The sequence below is a fragment of the Ornithorhynchus anatinus genome, chromosome X5 (genome assembly GCF_004115215.2).
Source record: "Ornithorhynchus anatinus isolate Pmale09 chromosome X5, mOrnAna1.pri.v4, whole genome shotgun sequence".
NCBI lineage: Eukaryota > Metazoa > Chordata > Mammalia > Monotremata > Ornithorhynchidae > Ornithorhynchus > Ornithorhynchus anatinus.
In genome coordinates this window covers 61,771,813-61,789,292 of record NC_041753.1, presented here as the reverse complement: position 1 = coordinate 61,789,292, position 17,480 = coordinate 61,771,813, and the positions used below count along the sequence as shown (strand labels likewise).

The 17,480-nt window shown below is 46.5% G+C and overlaps 1 protein-coding gene across 1 annotated transcript in view; it reads right to left on the bottom strand.

Annotated features, from left to right (window-relative positions):
• The window catches only part of PCSK5 (proprotein convertase subtilisin/kexin type 5), a 409,642-nt gene that overhangs the window by 167,523 nt on the left and 224,639 nt on the right, over positions 1 to 17,480 (bottom strand). Inside the window, 2 exon segments of the mRNA XM_039910756.1 lie at positions 39 to 227; positions 1,217 to 1,334. Coding sequence (XP_039766690.1) covers positions 39 to 227; positions 1,217 to 1,334 — 307 coding nt within the window.

Genomic DNA, 17,480 nt, shown 5'->3' with positions numbered 1-17,480 from the left:
AATTCGAGGTGCAGGAGGGATAGGGACACCCCACATACCTGTTGGCCAGCAGCTGGGACTTGGTTCCTGAGGGTGAAGTGAGATAGATGGCCAGATCCCCCCGCCGGGGGTGGGTGATGGTGATACGGACAACCACGTGCTCCAGGTAGTTGACGTGGTGGTTGGATTTCTCGGAGCAGCCAGAGGCTTTATAAATGGAGCGCACCGCGCTGTTGGGGCGGATTGTTCTGTAACAAACGGAAGGAGCTTCAGCACATCAAGACCTCCCCAACGTAAGCACTTCGGGATTTTGAAATGTGGCTTTCCTCCCTCTTCAATCTTGCTTACTAAGAGAAGCTGAATAAAGGACCAGCTTTGGTTTCTTAAAGGGTGCGCCCTCCTGCTTCTTGTCCAAGTCTCTTTTGGAAACTATAGGTAGGTAGGGGATCTTCCACCAGGCACAATGCACCTGGAAGCTAAGAGTGGCAGGTGAGGATCAAGGTGCTCTCAAACTATTGAATTGTTTGAAGGAACGAGAAAAAGAACAATATGGTGTATCCCTCAAATGTAATTGACAATAGAGATCAAGAGAGGGGAGCGTGGAAAAAAAATATGGGAATTAGGAAAAATACAAGTGGAACACCAGGATCTTCTAAGCAGAACCAATTGGCCACCTCTCCCTCATGGCTGGCATCTAACCTCCGTTTGCCAACATGACTGTATTAGATCTGCATTCCCTGAGGGTTGAGAACTGGATGCTTTGCATCCTGCTGCCAGGAGACTTGTTAGAAAGAGTTTAACAGACTCAGGTTCTTGGTGCCCAGTAAGGGCAAAATCCAAGCCACTTTACCCCAGGATGCAAGTGACCACTGCTAGAGGCAAATATTGTGAGCACTGAGAGTTAACGGAGTCCTCTTCAGAATAATAATGTTGGTATTTGTTAAGCGCTTACTATGTGCAGATCACTGTTCTAAGTGCTGGGGTATACAAGGTAAACAGGTTGCCCCACATGAGGCTCCATGACACTTTTCCTCTAGCAGTGCTTGTAGTTAAAACCTTGGAGAAATAATGATCGAAATTTAGAAGCCAGGGACATTAACCCTCCCCCAAAAGCTTTATGCATTAGACCATTAATGTCCATGGGATGAAATCAAGGGCAACAGGAGTTTGGAAAGATCATATCAGGCCATGACTACTTTGGAGCAATAGTTCAATATATTCTTATCATGAGAATTACTTGATTTGCCGGTCCGTGCTTTCCACACACACATGCTGTTGCGGGACTGTGGTCCACTTTTCCGCTTCTATTACCATGGCTTCGGCATCCATCAGTCCAAATCCATAGAGGTGGCTCACTATGGAGGATAAACAGAATGATTAGGATCACACCAAGACTGTTCACGACCAGCTCACATGGATACCATGCAGGTATCCATCTATCCATCCATCCATCCATCCATCCATCCATCCATCTGGAACGCTTTGGATGGGTCCCATTCTGACCTCAGTCTCCGGTCAAGCCTTTCAAAGCAAACATAATGAGTCTACAAAGTGACACCATCGTCCCCTCATTGACAGTTTAATTTTTTATGGTATTTGTTCAGCACTTACTATGTGCCAGGCACTGTATTAAGTGCTGGGATAGATCCGAGCTAATCAAGTTGGACACACTCCATGTCCCACTTGGGACTCACAGTCTTAATCCCCATTTCACAGATGAGGAAACTCAGGCCCAGAGAAGTGAAGTGACTTGCTCAAGGTCACGCAGCAGACAAATGGCAAAATTAGCATTAGAACCCAGGCCCTTATGACTTCCAGGCCCATGCTCTATCCATCAGGCCACGCTGCTTCTCAGCCACACACACTGGAATAATTGAAGTATTGGGCTTTATTTCTACCAGCAATTAATAAATTGAGGTATGGGGGGAAACATCTCATATTCTAAGGATTTTCTGGCATTAATAGCTTACGTGCAAGAAAATCAATTTGCTGTCACACCTAGTAATTAGGCTGAACACCCCAGAAGACTTAAACAATTATCTTTCCTTTTACAAGGGAGGAATAGATTGAACTCTCTGCGTAAAATATATGGAGGCCACTAGACATTTATGACAGATTCCCACCCTGAAATCTTGTAATCTTTCAATTCTGAAACATTTAAATGATGCACGCTTCCACAGATCAAAAATCCCAACTTGAAATTGCCATTCCAGAAAATGCAAGTATTGAAGAGAATTGCATTAAGGGTATGGAGAGATGTTTTAGTTGGCAGAATTTTTTAAAATTCAAATGGAATTGAATGTAAAAGCCCATCAAGGGAGTGAAATGGTCACCTGGTTCACAGCAAGCAAGGAATCACAGACTACATTTATGCCATAATGTAGATTCTTCCCACTACAATTTTCACATACTGAGGGCAGGGAATGTGTCTGTTGTATTATACTCTCCCAAGTGCTCAGTACAGTGCTTTGCACACAGTAAGTGCTCAATATATACAATTCAATGAATGAATGAAAGAGGCATTTTCAATCAATTCCCTTCCATCATATGGAACTGTAGGCCTTCGTAGTTGCTCAGGGAGCAGACCATACACTTAAACCCCTGGTTTGCTTGGCTTTGGGTATGTAAATGTGGAATTAAATGAGTGAAACCACAAAGTGCTGAACTGATAAATCAATTTAGACCACACCATACTGCTTCCTTCAAAAATGTACGTGGTCTCTTAACAAGTGATGTGACAAGGCATGGGCTAAGTCTTTCCAGCTGCATTGTGTAGTGGGATTAGGAAGCCAACTCCTAACCAATGCCAAGGCAGAGCTAGTGAATTCCTCACATGTGCTTGCGCCCATGCTGGCAGAGACACATACCCCCATATCATCCCAAACCATTGTCAACAGAGTAGCAGTTAAAGCATAAGTCAAGCACTACAAGGCTTCTTGCCAAGAAGACTAATAGGTCTAAGTGGCTAAAACCACTAGCTGGGCAGAGATGCTCAAATAAATGACTCCGAGGCACGATGAAGGTAATGAACTCTTTTCCTTCTCTAGCTCTTCACCCACCCTTATCCCAAACACAGAGAACTGAACCATGAACTTCTCAAGAGATGATCTAGAAGTGGTTGACGCAGGTAGTTCCACCAGACATTTGTAAAAAAGGGGATCTTTATACATGGATGATGGTAACTCACTTCCTTTTGAAGCAGCATGGCCTAGTGGATAGAGCATGGGTCTGGGAGTCCGAAGGTCATGGATTCTAATCCTGACTCTGCCTCTTGAGAAGCAGTGTGGCTCAGTGGAAAGAGCACGGGCTTTGGAGTCAGAGGTCATGGGTTCGAATCCCGGCTCTGCCACTTGTCAGCTGTGTGACTGTGGGCAAGTCACTTAACTTCTCTGTGCCTCAGTTACCTCATCTGCAAAATGGGGATCAAGACTGTGAGCCCCACGTGGGACAACCTGATTCCCCTGTGTCTACCCCAGCGCTTAGAACAGTGCTCTGCACATAGTTAGCGCTTGACAAATACCAACATTATTATTATTATCTTGTCTGCCGTGTGACCTTGGGCAAGTCACTTTACTTCTCTGGGCCTCAATTACCTCATCTGTAAAATTGGGATTTAAGACTGTGAGCCTCATGTGGGACAGGGACTGTGACCAAACCAATTTGCTTGCATTCCCAACCCCCCAGCACTTAGTACAGTGCTTGGCACATAATAAATGCTTAACTAACACCATTATTATTATTTTAGCCCAAGATCTGTAGAGAAGCAGCGTGGCTCAGTGAAAAGAGCCTGGGGTTGGGAGTCAGAGGTCATGGGTTCTAATCCCGACTCCGCCACTTGTCAGCTGTGTGACTTTGGGCAAGTCACTTAACTTCTCTGGGCCTCAGTTCCCTCATCTGTAAAATGGGGATTAAGACTGTGAGCCCCACGAGGGACAACCTGATCACCTTGTATCCCCCAGCGCTTAGAACAGTGCTTTGCACATAGTAAGCACTTAACAAATAGAAATATCAACATTATTGTTTGCCAGGAAAAGTGTGCCTCCTCACAAACTCTTTGGTTGGGAGAGTGAGGACTTAAACGTATTTTTTTTACGGAGAGCTTGTTTTGAATTGCTGGGCACATCATGTCAACTAGAGACAAGGAGACTCACTGGTCCACATTTGTTCAGGTCAAATAATGGTCAGTGATCACTTTGGAAAGAACTTTGAGATTTTCAGCAAGCCTCAAATATGGAGAGAATTTTCTCATCTCTAGAGAAAAGGTTGTTTTCATCCACTTTAACAACAGCACTATCTGAAAATATATCTTCACAAACCTTTGAAAGATCACAAGGAATAATCATAGGGTGGGTGGGGAAGGGGCACCACTCAGTTTATATATATCAAACAATCAATCACTGGTATTTATTGAGCATTTACTATGTGAAGAGCACTAAGTGTTTGGGAAAGCACAATACAAGAGAAATTAGCAGACAGGTTCCTGCCTATAATGAGTTTACAATCTAATAGTCAGAAAATGGATGATTGAGCTGCAAATCAACCAAAGAAGCAGCGTGGTTCAGTGGAAAGAGCCCGGGCATGGGAGTCAGAGGTCATGGGTTCGAATCCCGGCTCTGCCACTTGTCAGCTGTGTGACTGTGGGCAAGTCACTTAACTTCTCTGTGCCTCAGTGACCTCATCTGTAAAATGGGGATTAACTGTGAGCCTCGCGTGAGACAACCTGATTACCCTGTCTCTCCCCCAGCACTTAGAACAGTACTCTGCGCATAATAAGCGCTTAACAAATACCAACATTATTATTATTTTTCAATCTGTTCCCATTCTTGAGGTTAAATCTCTTTGCAAAAATCTAATTTAGAGGAAGAGTGTATGAGAAGCAGTTTGGTCTATTAGAAAGAACACAGGCCTGGGAGTCAGAGGATCTGGGTTCTAGTCTCATCTCTGCCACTTACCTGCTGTGTGACCTTGGGCAACTCACTTAACTTCTCTGTGCCTCAGTTGCCTCATCCACAAAATCAGGATTCAATATCTGTTTTTCCCTCCTACTTAGACTGTGAGCCCTATGTGGGACCTGATTATCTTGTATCTACACCAGTGCTTTGTAGAATGCTTGGCACATGGTAAATGCTTAACAAATACCATTATAATTATTATTATTATCCCAGCCTGTCAACTGTGTCATGCCAGTTACCTCAACTGTAAAATGGGGATTAAAACTTTGAACCCCATGTGGGACACAGACTGTGTCCAACCTGATTACCTTGTCTCTACCCCAACACTTAAAACAATGCCTGGCACGTAGCAAGCACTTAATAATAGTAATAAAAAAAAACCCAGAGGAAAATGATAAACTCAGGCAAAGCTCAGGTATTTCTACTACTAAAACAGTACATTTGAATAACATCCATATCTTATTTTAATGTCTATCTCTCCCTCTAGACTGTAAGTGCCTGGTGGGCAGGGAACATGTCTACCAACCCTGTTGTACTGTACTTTCCCAAGTGTTTAGTTCAGTGCTCTGCACACAGTAAGAGCTCAATAAATATTACTGAGTGATTGATACTGCATCTCTCTATATTAATCTTCATGCAACTGACTTCAATGTTAATGTTTAGACCTGAAGCCTCAGGTTATTAGGTAATAAACGAGGGTATTCCTCAGAGAATGGAGATTGGGGAGTGGGAAACAGTAGGGGGGGGAGAGAGCTACTCAATAACTTTCTTGGAGAAGGTGTTAAACGCGGTGCAGTGGGGACCCTGGAGATCAAAGAGCTGCCTGCAGCTGCGTGAACGATGGGTTCCATTTTGATCCTCAGAATACCACAATTAGTGCCCCCTATCCCTCCCCTTGGAAGTACCACTCTCCTCCCCTTCAATCATTTGCTCTACAACCTTCTCTACAACCTTCTCAGAACATGGAGCCAAGTATGCAGGATAGGAGGAGTGGTGGGTTGCTTGCTGGCCCCAACCTCCTGCCTGTCTGCCAGCTTCGGGGGGGGGGGGGGCGGGGGAGGGGCACGGCTTAGTCAGACAAGTCCATTTTTTAATGGCATTTGTTAAGTGCTTACTATGTACCAGGCACCGTCCTAAGCAGTAGTGTAGATGTAAGCTAATCAGGTTGGATACTGTCCACATCCCACAGGGGGCTCACAGTCTTAATCCTCATTTTACAGATAACATAACTGAGGGCCAGAGAAGTTAGGTTACTTGCCCAAGGCCACACAGCTGACAAGTGGCAGAGCCAGAATTAGAACCTAGGTCTTTTTTACTCCCAGGCCTCTGCTCTTTCCACTAGTCACACTGCTCCTCTGTGACCAATTATTATGTCATAGGAGAAGTCTTTTCAGATTCATTCAATCGTATTTATTGAGCGCTTACTTTGTGCAGAGCACTGTACCAAGTGCTTGGGAGGGTACAATACAATAGTAAACAGACACATTCCCTGCCCACAATGAGTTTAACAGTCTAGAGGGATGCGATGGGAACACCAACAGTTTCTCTCTGGATGAAAAATAGAATCCTAGCACTTAATACAGTGCTTTCCACACAGTCAGCACTCAATAAATACGATTGAATGAATCCTAGAAATTCCTGAGCCAGAAGGGACAATGAAGTCATCCTACTCCATCATCCTGCCTGCAGAGGCACGATCACCTTTAAACTATCCCTCACCTCCTATAAAACTTGGTGTCTCTCCCTCTTCTTCTCCTTCTATTCTTCCCTCCCAACAGAATAAAAGGTGGAATGGGAGGGAAAGGGACTAGAAGTTGCCGGACTGGTTATTCTTCCATCCTGGCCAGCATTTGCTGGCTGCTCCACTCTGCAAAGGGCTCTCCCTCTGGAGTACGGAAAAGAGGAGTGGGAATCCAGGGGAGAGCTGCACCTGTTCTGTTTGTTTCCTCTTTTTAAAGCTCAGACACGGGTAAATTCTCCTTGAAAAGCAATCCCAGCTAAACCCAAACATGCCAGCCTTCTAGCTGGTGCTCATGAAGACTTGTAAGTGGAAGCCCTCCAGATGCAGATATGTGGCTGTCTTTGGGATCTGCACTTCAAAGTTCCTCTGGGGGCAGGGGTAGGGGTAGGGGGATAGATTTGGATAACAGCTGCAGGTAGGCCCTTCATTTGCACATATGAATTATGGAGTTAACACAAGGAACAGAACAACCCCTTCCCAGAGCCATCGAAAATCTTGTTCTCCTCCCCTCTTCAGGCACACTCCTTCATGAACTGCTCAATTGGTTTGGTTGTCATTATTCATTCAATTGTACTTATTGAGCAGTTACTTTGTGCAGAGCCCTGTATGAAGCGCTTGGGAGAGTACAATACAACAATGGACAGGCGAATTCCCTGCCCACAAGGAGCTTAGAGTCTTTATTTACTGATAGATGGCCACTGATTTAAGAGGGGTAGGAAAATTTTTGCTCCCATGGAGAGTGCTAAGTCTATCTTTTGGAGTATGTCTGGATCTGGATTTCCTAATGAGAATATTTTTATTAAATCACTGTACACACTACTATACCTTACTACTGTACTGTACCTTAATTACTGTGTCCCCCTGCTCGGGCCTGGGGACATTGTGCTCCCCAACCGCTCCCCCACTCCGCCCGAGGTGGCCATTTTGGGAAGCCCCCACTCTGCATGAGGTGGCCATTTTGGGAAGGCCTCACTCCCTCTTCCCCCTTGAGGTGATTCATCTCCCCCGCCCCCGCCCCGGGCGACGACGTCATTGTCTCACCGTGTTACCTTACCTTAGCCGCCGCCTACGGCCGCCACCCACCCCGGACAACCTCAGGGCCCCCCCGCCGCCACAGGGTTATTTGGTCATGAGCTCTGGGACTCTCTCGGCCGCTGGCCGCTTGACTTTGAGTCTGATCGGGTAGGGTCGGCTCGTCCCCCGACCCTGGTCATCGCCTGCTTATTAACACTATTGTAGTGTGTCTTACTGTACCATGTTGCTATATTAGTGATTTCGCTTGTTATTGTTTATTGTCATCAGACTTTGATCAGGTCGCCCCTTAATCGAGCCTACCCCCGACCCTGGTCATCGCCCGCTTATTAACACTACTATATTGTATCCTACTGTATCATGTTGCTATATTAGCACTACTGTATTTTATCATACTGTATCATGTTGCTATATTACCGATTTCGTTTATTACTGTTTATTGTTGTCAGTGCTGCCACCCACCTCTCTGGCCTCGCCATGTCCCTCCTCCCCCCCTACCCCCTCCCGCCCCTTCTAATCCTCCCCTTCCCCTTCCCCTCTCTCGCTCAGCTCTTTCCCGCTCTCTCCTCTGTCTCCTCCCCCCCTCCCCTCCCCCGCCCTAGAACCCCACTTTACCAGCGTTACCCCTCTTCCCCCTCCCCCTCCTCTCCCCCCCACCAAACCCCCTCCTCACCCCCTCCCCCCTTCTCTCTTCCCCACCTACACCCCATCCCAGTCCTCTTGTCCCACCGCTACCCCTCATCCCCCTCTCCCCGTCCAGGGCCCCGCCACCTCCTTCCCATCCAAACCCTCCCCTCCCCCCGCCCTTCCCCCCCTCCCCCCCTTGCACCCACAGCTACTTTCAAGTGTGGCCTCTGGAACCCCCACTCTATTACAGGTAAGCTACCTTTCGTCCATGACCTTTTCCTCTCCCGCTCTCTCCTCCTCCTCGCCCTTTCGGAAACGTGGCTCTCTCCCGAAGACACGGTCTCCGCCGCCGCTCTCTCCAGCGGAGGCCTCTCCTTCTCCCACTCCCCCAGACTCACCGGTAAGGGAGGAGGCGTCGGCTTCCTCCTCTCGCCCCGTTGCCGCTTCCGCACTATCTCTCCTCCCCGCCCCTCCTTCCCCTCCTTCGAAGCCCATATCATTCGCCTCTACCACCCCCTCCAGATACTTGTCGCTGTCATCTACCGCCCTCCCGGTCCCACCTCCGACTTCTTCAACCACCTTGACCCCTTTCTCACCTTCCTTCTCTCCTTCTCTCTGCCCACTCTGATCCTTGGAGACTTCAACATCCATACGGATGTACCCGACGACTCCTCTGCTGCCCGCCTGCTATCCCTCCTCGACTCTGCCGACCTCCTCCTCCACCATACCGCGCCCACTCACCGACTCGGTCACACCCTCGATCTCGTCATCTCCTACCGCTGCACTATCTCCTCCCTCACCGACTCTGAAATCCCTCTCTCTGACCATAACCTTCTCACCTGCCTCATCTCTCACACTCCCTCCCCCTGCAAATCTTCGCTACTGCCCCACAGAGACCTCCGCTCTCTCGATCCCATCCGTCTTTCCAATAGCATCTCTCCTCACCTTGCCGCCCTGTCCTCTCTTCCCACTCTCGATGATCAGGTCTCCGCTCTCAACTCCACCCTCTCTACTCATCTCGACTCTCTCGCCCCCCTTTCCCTCCACCGCTCTCGCTCCACTAACCCACAGCCCTGGATCACCTCCTCCGTCCGCCTCCTACGCTCCTATGCTCGAGCTGCTGAGCGCTGTTGGCGAAAGTCCAAGCACCAAGCCGACCTCACACACTTCAAATTTATCCTTTCCTGCCTTAACTCTGCCCTCTCCTCCGCCAGGCAAAGCTTCTTCTCCTCCCTCATCGACACCCATGCCCGCCGACTGTTCCGGACCTTTAACTCTCTCCTTAGGCCCCCTGTTCCTCCCCCTCCCCCATCTCTCACCCCCAATGATCTGGCCACTTTTTCCTCACGAAAATCAACACGATCAGGTCTGAGCTCCCCAAAATCACCCCTCCGCCTCTCCCCTCCCCCCCACCAACCCCCTCCCCTATTTTCCCATCCTTCCCTGCAGTATCCTCAGAGGAGATCTCCTCCCTCCTCGCAAGTGCCACCCCCTCCACCTGCGCCTCGGACCCTCTTACCTTATTAAAACCATCGCCCCTGCCCTCCTACCTTCCTTAACTTCTATTTTTAACCACTCAATCTCCAAGGGCTCCTTCCCCTCTGCCTTCAAACATGCCCACGTCTCCCCCATCCTAAAAAAACCCGCTCTTGACCCCACTTCCCCCTCCAGTTATCGCCCTATCTCCCTACTACCCTTCCTTTCCAAAATCCTAGAACGAGTCGTCTACAATCGATGCTTAGAATTCCTTAACTCCCATTCTCTCCTAGACCCCCTCCAATCTGGCTTCCGTCCCCTCCACTCTACCGAGACTGCTCTCTCTAAGGTCACCCATGACCTCCTTCTTGCCAAATCCAATGGCTCCTACTCCATTCTAATCCTCCTTGACCTCTCTGCTGCCTTTGATACTGTCGACCATCCCCTCCTCCTCCATACCTTATCTCACCTTGGCTTCTCGGACTCTGTCCTCTCCTGGTTCTCTTCTTACCTCTCTGGCCGGTCATTCTCGGTCTCCTTCGCTGGAGCCTCCTCCCCCTCCCATCCTTTAACTGTTGGAGTTCCTCAAGGGTCAGTTCTTGGCCCTCTTCTGTTCTCCATTTACACTCACTCCCTCGGTGAACTCATTCGCTCTCACGGCTTTGACTACCATCTCTACGCAGATGACACGCAGATCTACATCTCCGCCCCGTCCTCTCCCCCTCCCTTCAGGCTCGCATCTCCTCCTGCCTCCAGGATGTCTCCACCTGGATGTCGGCCCGCCACCTAAAACTCAACATGAGCAAGACTGAGCTCCTCATCTTCCCTCCCAAACCCGGTCCTCTCCCAGACTTCTCTATCACCGTGGATGGCACAACCATCCTTCCCGTCTCTCAGGCCCGCAATCTCGGTGTCATCCTTGACTCGTCTCTCTCGTTCACCCCACTCATCCTTTCCGTTACCAAGACCTGCCGGTTTCACCTCTACAATATCGCCAAGATCCGCCCTTTCCTCTCCACCCAAATGGCTACCTTACTGCTACAGGCTCTCGTTATATCCCGGCTAGACTACTGTGTCAGCCTTCTCTCTGACTTCCCTTCCTCCTCTCTCGCCCCGCTCCGGTCTATTCTTCACTCCGCTGCCCAGCTCATCTTCCTGCAGAAATGATCTGGGCATGTCACTCCCCTTCTTAAACAACTCCAGTGGTTGCCTATCAACCGCTGCTCCAAACAAAACCTCCTCACTCTAGGCTTCAAGGCTCTACACCACCTTGCCCCTTCCTACCTCTCCTCCCTTCTCTCTTTCTACTGCCCACCCCGCACGCTCCGCTCCTCTGCCGCCCACCTCCTCACCGTCCCTCGGTCTCGCCTATCCCGCCGTCGACCCCCGGGCCACGTCCTCCCGCAGTCCTGGAACGCCCTCCCTCCTCACCTCCGCCAAACTGATTCTCTTCCCCTCTTCAAAACCCTACTTAAAACTCACCTCCTCCAAGAGGCCTTCCCAGACTGAGCTCCTCTTCTCCCTCTACTCCCTCTGCCACCCCCCCTTTACCTCTCCGCAGCTAAACCCTCTTTTTCCCCTTTTCCCTCTGCTCCTCCACCTCTCCCTTCCCATCCCCACAGCACTGTACTTGTCCGCTCAACTCTATATATTTTCGTTACCCTATTTATTTTGTTAATGAATTGTACATTGCCTTGATTCTATTTAGTTGCCATTGTTTTTACGAGATGTTTTTCCCCTTGACTCTATTTATTGCCATCGTTCTTGTCTGTCCGTCTCCCCCGATTAGACTGTAAGCCCGTCAAACGGCAGGGACTGTCTCTATCTGTTGCCGACTTGTTCATCCCAAGCACTTAGTACAGTGCTCTGCACATAGTAAGCGCTCAATAAATACTATTGAATGAATGAATGAATTAATTAATTAATTACTACAGTGCCTGGTGCATTATAAGCACTTAACAAATACCATAAAAAATTAATCAATCAATAGTATTTAGTGAGCACTTACTATTTGCAGAAAGGAAATCAAAGCTGTTCGTATGGAAAAGAGAATAAATTTATTTACATCTATCTCAGTGGGGTTCTCTGGGTCTGGGGCTCCTGAAGAACAGAAGAGCCCCTTCCCCCCCCACCCCAGGTATTCATTCTATGGCACTTCCCTTTATAGACAATCTGACCAATTCAACCAAGTCCTAATTATCCAAGTGGTGTACACAGTTTGTCACAATTTGTGGGTTTTCTCTCTCTACCACCTTTGCTCTTTCTTCTTTCCTTCTCTCCTTTCTCCCCCTCATCTTGGCCCATTTCATGGTTTTTTTAGGGTGTTTTTTAGCACCACTGGGAGTAGGAAGATGAGGGGAAATTTAAACAAGTTCACCATTCCCCCTGAGGATTATTTTATAAAGGTAGCAGAGGGAGGCAAGAGGAAGACAGGAGGTCAAAACTAAGGTTTAGGGAAGTTTGGGGACCACCCATGGATTTCATCATGTCAGGCTTTCACTCTCCCTTATTACCATGGGCATCTAAGAAGAGACTTTATATTTGAGGTGATTACACAAGAAACAAACAATAAAAACCACCCCATGTGACACAACTTGTATTTGTGGTCAACTCTATTACAGTAAGTGCTCAATAAATTATTGTATTTTGTTAAGCGCTTACTATATGTCAAGCACTGTTCTAAGTGCTAGATTAGATACAAATTGGTCAGATCGGACACAGACTCTGTTCTACAGGAAACTCGCGCTCTAAATATGAGGGAGAACAGGTTTGAATCCCCATTTTACAGATGAGGAAACTGAGGCCCAGAGAAGTTAAGTGACTAGCCTAAGGTCACACAGCAGGAAATCAGTGGAGCTGGGATTAGATCTCAGGTCTTCTGACTCCCAGGCCCATCCTTTTTCCACTAGGCCATGCTGCTTCTTGAAATACCATTGATCGATCGATTGATTGATACCATTAAGTGATCAATTCAACCAGTCCTCTGATTTATGTATAAATGCAAGTTCAATCCAACATCCCCACTAGTGAAGTCATGGAAAGGAAAATTTGGAATTGACATGGCTGAATCAGTAATGAAATAAAAGTCATGTTCTAAGAACTCCTGGAGATCAACTTTTCATTCCATATTGTAAGCTACCTGTAGCATTTACGAATTATTTATACGTATTCTCAGCACTGGTATGTATATATCTATCTCTCTGTGTGTGTGTGTGTGTGTGTGTGTGTGTATGCAATCGTTCTGGTAGTGTATCCATAGAGTTTTCTTGGTAAAAATCCAGAAGGGGTTTACCAATGCCTCCTTCCGCACTGTAAACCTGAGTCTCTGCCCTCGACTCTCTCTCATGCTGCTGATGCCCAGCACAGGTGAGTTTTGACTTGTAGCTGATTGCCTTCCACTCGTTATATATATCTATATGTATAAATATATATTATGAATATTTGACTGGGCAAGTCACCTTATTCCTTCATACCTCAGTTTCCTCATCTGTAAAATGGAGATTGAGACTGTGAACCCCATGTGGGACAGGGACTGTGTCCAAACCTATTTGCTTGAATCCATCCCAGCGTTTAGTACAGTGCCTGGCACACAGTAAGCTCTTAACACATACTAGAATTATTATTATTATTACAAGCAAAAGCATCTGACCATAACCCTGCAAAGCTGAAGAAGCGTAGTCCCATTTCCTAGATGGACATTCAGGCTGAATCTTACCCTTCCGGCTGCCGGTTAATCACTTGCCTGCAGAATGCATTCCCTCAGCCCCATAAAATCATGTAAATGCAGCATGAGGAGAAGAAATATGTGGAGCTTGGAGAGGTAGAAAGAATCTGGCCTGAAACACTTGCTTTTCCCTATTGTTGCAGAAAAATGGCCAACAGCCATTTTGATCAGGAATTCTCCATGAGTGTGAAGATGCCATTAATATGGAAAAGATACTTTAATTTTACATTTATCTGTAGACCACATTTTTATTGGAATTGACCAGACAGGCACAAATGGAAGAATGACATTTCAGTGCCAAATCACTCTTTTCCATTTGTTAATATCTAGCAGAGATCCCAACACCCTGTTTAGATTGGTTTTGCACATTTTAGGGGGCACATGACATGCCTCCTGGTACCACCCCATAAAATTAAGTCTTTTGCAGCCATTTTGGGGCAGTGTGATAGGAACTTAATTGCTCTGAAATGCCTAAGGTTAGAAAGATGAGAGCATGTGGAAGAAGCTTGAATTCAGATTCTGGGCAAAAGACTACATCTGACTTTATTCAAAACATACCAGCTGGAATCTGCAAAACAATTGCTTGGAATGTCCCTCTACCCTGCTTGTTGTTGTGGCCTTAGGAAACCAGGAGGAGAATGAGAAATAAAGCCACAGGATTCCTCCTTGGATTTCTGGATTAGTTTTCTATTAGTATGGACACTGACACCAGTATCAAAATCTCCCCAAATCTCAAATGAGAACATAGACATCTGTACTGGAATCCTTCTTTTTTTCCTCTCTCTTTTTTTAAAGAGATATAACATTGAGAAACCCATTTCTGCTCAGGCTGGACATCTGATGACTCCAATCTTGTTTCCACAGCTACACTGGTAATAATAATTGTGGTATTTGTTAAGCGCTTACTATGTGCCATGCACTGTTTTAAGCACTGGGGTAGATACAAGGTCATCCGGTTGGACACAGTCCCTGTCCCACATGGAGCTCACAGAGAAGCAGCGTGGCTCACTGGAAAGAGCACGGGCTTTGGAGTCAGAGGTCATGGGTTCGAATCCTAGCTCGGCCACTTGTCAGCTGTGTGACTTTGGGCAATGACTTTGGGCAAGTCACTTAACTTCTCGGTGCCTCAGTTACCTCATCTGTAAAATGGGGATTAAGACTGTGAGCCCCACGTGGGACAACCTGATTCCCCTGTGTCTACCACAGCGCTTAGAACAGTGCTCGGTACATAGTAAGCGCTTAACAAATACCAACATTATTATCTTAATCCCCATTTTACAGAGGAGGTAACTGAGGCACAGAGTAATTAAATGACTTGCCCAAGGTCACACAGCAGACATGTGGCAGAGCTAGGGCTAGAGCCCACATTCTCTGACTTCCAGGCCTGTGCTCTTTCCACTAGGCCATGCCGCCTCTCATACTGTTGCGGAGTCTACTTCAATCAACGGTATTTATTGAGCACTTACTGTGTGCTGAGCACTGTACTGAGCACTTGTGGGAGTACAATACAACAGAGTTGGTAGACATAATCTCTGCCCTTGAGGAGCTTACAGTCTAGTGAGGAGAGCAGGACAAAGCAGCATGGCTTAGTGGAAAGAGCATGGGCTTGGGAGTCAGAGGTCATGGGTTCTAATCCTGGCTCTGCCAGTTGTCAGCTGTGTGACTTTGGGCAAGTCACTTAACTGCTCTGTGCCTCAGGTACCTCAACTGTAAAATGGGAATTAAGTCTGTGAGCCCCACGTGGGACAACCTGATAACCTTGTATCTACCCTAGCGCGTAGAACAGTGCTTGGCACATAGTAAGCACTTAACAAATACCATTATGATTACCAGGCAGAGAGGTGTGTGGGCATTTGGCTCCAGCTTTACCTCTGTGGACAAGGCACGCGAAGGCCCTAGGGTAACAATTGACGAGGCACTTCTGACACCGAGGATGTATTCCTGCCATAGCACAAACTGACATCCCTGATAGTGAAGCCGTAACCTTTTTACGCTTTGCCTTTCCCTGTTTCATTATTGAACACACTTCCTTCTACTGTGAATGCCTTTCCAACTGGCTACATTCCTATTACTACTGCTTTCTAAGGAGTTTGGAAGGCATCAAATGAAACACAAGGCCCAAGTCGACGAGTCCCACTGAGAGATATGACAGGTGATGGAAACTCTGAATTCTGGGCCACCCCCAAACAACCACTGCCCACATGGAATTCCTTCATCTCATCACCTATCTCATTCCAGTCACTATTCAGAGAAACCACCTGCACAGAAAATCTGCTTCATCTGACTGCATGGCAAATTTAATTCCATTAACTCATTGCACATGTATCTTGTAAAGGTGCTTGAATGGTTCCATTTTATTTATTTACTCCACCAAAAATGGAGGGGATGAAAATAATGATATGGGAACAGAAAGTATTCAGAAGCTCCCATGACACTTTTGTACATATCTTACATGCCTTATTTAAGCAGTAATTCATGTACATATTTCCTTTTTCTTCTTCCTCCTACGTGTAATTTCTTTTAGTGTCTGTCTTCCCAGCTAAAGTGTAAACTCTTGAGGACAGGGATTTTGTCTAATAACTCTATTGTACTTTCCCAAATACTTAGTACAGAGTAAGTGCTCAATAAATGCTACTGATTGATTGAATAAGCCTCATTTCCAATTCTTATGTTTTACTTTAGACAACCCCATTTTTTTAAAACTTAAAAAAAGCTTGACACCAATATCTTCTGGTAGTACTAAAGTGACCGGGGATCTTGTTTAACTCAATTTGACCTTGGAAACACAGAAACACTATGCTGCAGAGGAAATGTGTTATGTAAGAGACAGTGTTCTTTTCTGTTCAAGGTATGGTGGGGGAGGGTTAGAGGGGAACAAACTCTTTGTCCACATGCTTTTCACATTTCCCTGTCTTTTCAAATCACGGGAGGTTGCAGGATGCAAAGCAATCACACATTTTTTGCATTTCTCTGTTTTTATCCCGATCCTTTAGTAATATGTGCTTGGAATTCAATGGGGTCCCAGGCTCATAAGTTGTATAAGATTTAGCCCTTTGCTAATAACAAGGCTGGCCACATACCTTCCATTTTTGCTCTGTAGCTATTTCTGCGAGTGAAACATGAATAGAAGGCAAATGATTTCCAGATTCGACCATCACATATAGAACACAGAAAATGCATGCACTGAAGCCTCAGTAGGACTATCTAAGGATTTTGAGAGTTCTGAATTTGCTTTACGTGCAAAAGTATATTAACCCCAAACTGCAGACACAGGCAACTCCTCTTTAAACTGCTACATGAATATGCATTTCCCAACACTGACACAAGTGAGAGTCTGCTTTCACCTAACATGGGGCTACTCAAAGGGCTTGGCATAACATCACCCAAGTAACTTTAACTACATCCATGGTATGGAAATCTGCTGAGATTTCCTTCCCTGTTCCAAAGGAAGAAATAGAAGTTCAGGAAATGCACATTTTAGCAAATCTCAGGAAACACTAGATTTGCAACCGTTCATCTGAACTTGTAACCTAAAATGGACTCATCATAGCTAAGGCAGAAATATACTCACACATGCCTTTTTAAAAAATGGTATTTGTGAAGTGCTTACTATGTATCACTATGTATTATTAATACACTGTATTAAGCACTGGGGTAGATACAAATTGATTAGGTTGGACGTAGCCCATGTCCCATGTAGGGCTCACAGTCTTAATCCCCAATTTATAGATGAGGTAAGTGAAGTGACTTTACCAAGGTCACAAAGCAGACAAGTGGTGGAGCTAGGATTAGAATCCAGGTCCTTAACCCAAGTCCTTCTGACTCCCAGGCCTGTGCTCTATCCACTAGACCACACTGCTTCTGTCTTTTAAAATCATCTTAAAAAGGAAAGGGTTGTTGTGGTGGGGTTTATTCCCCAGTCACAACAGCCAAACAACTTAGCACTTGT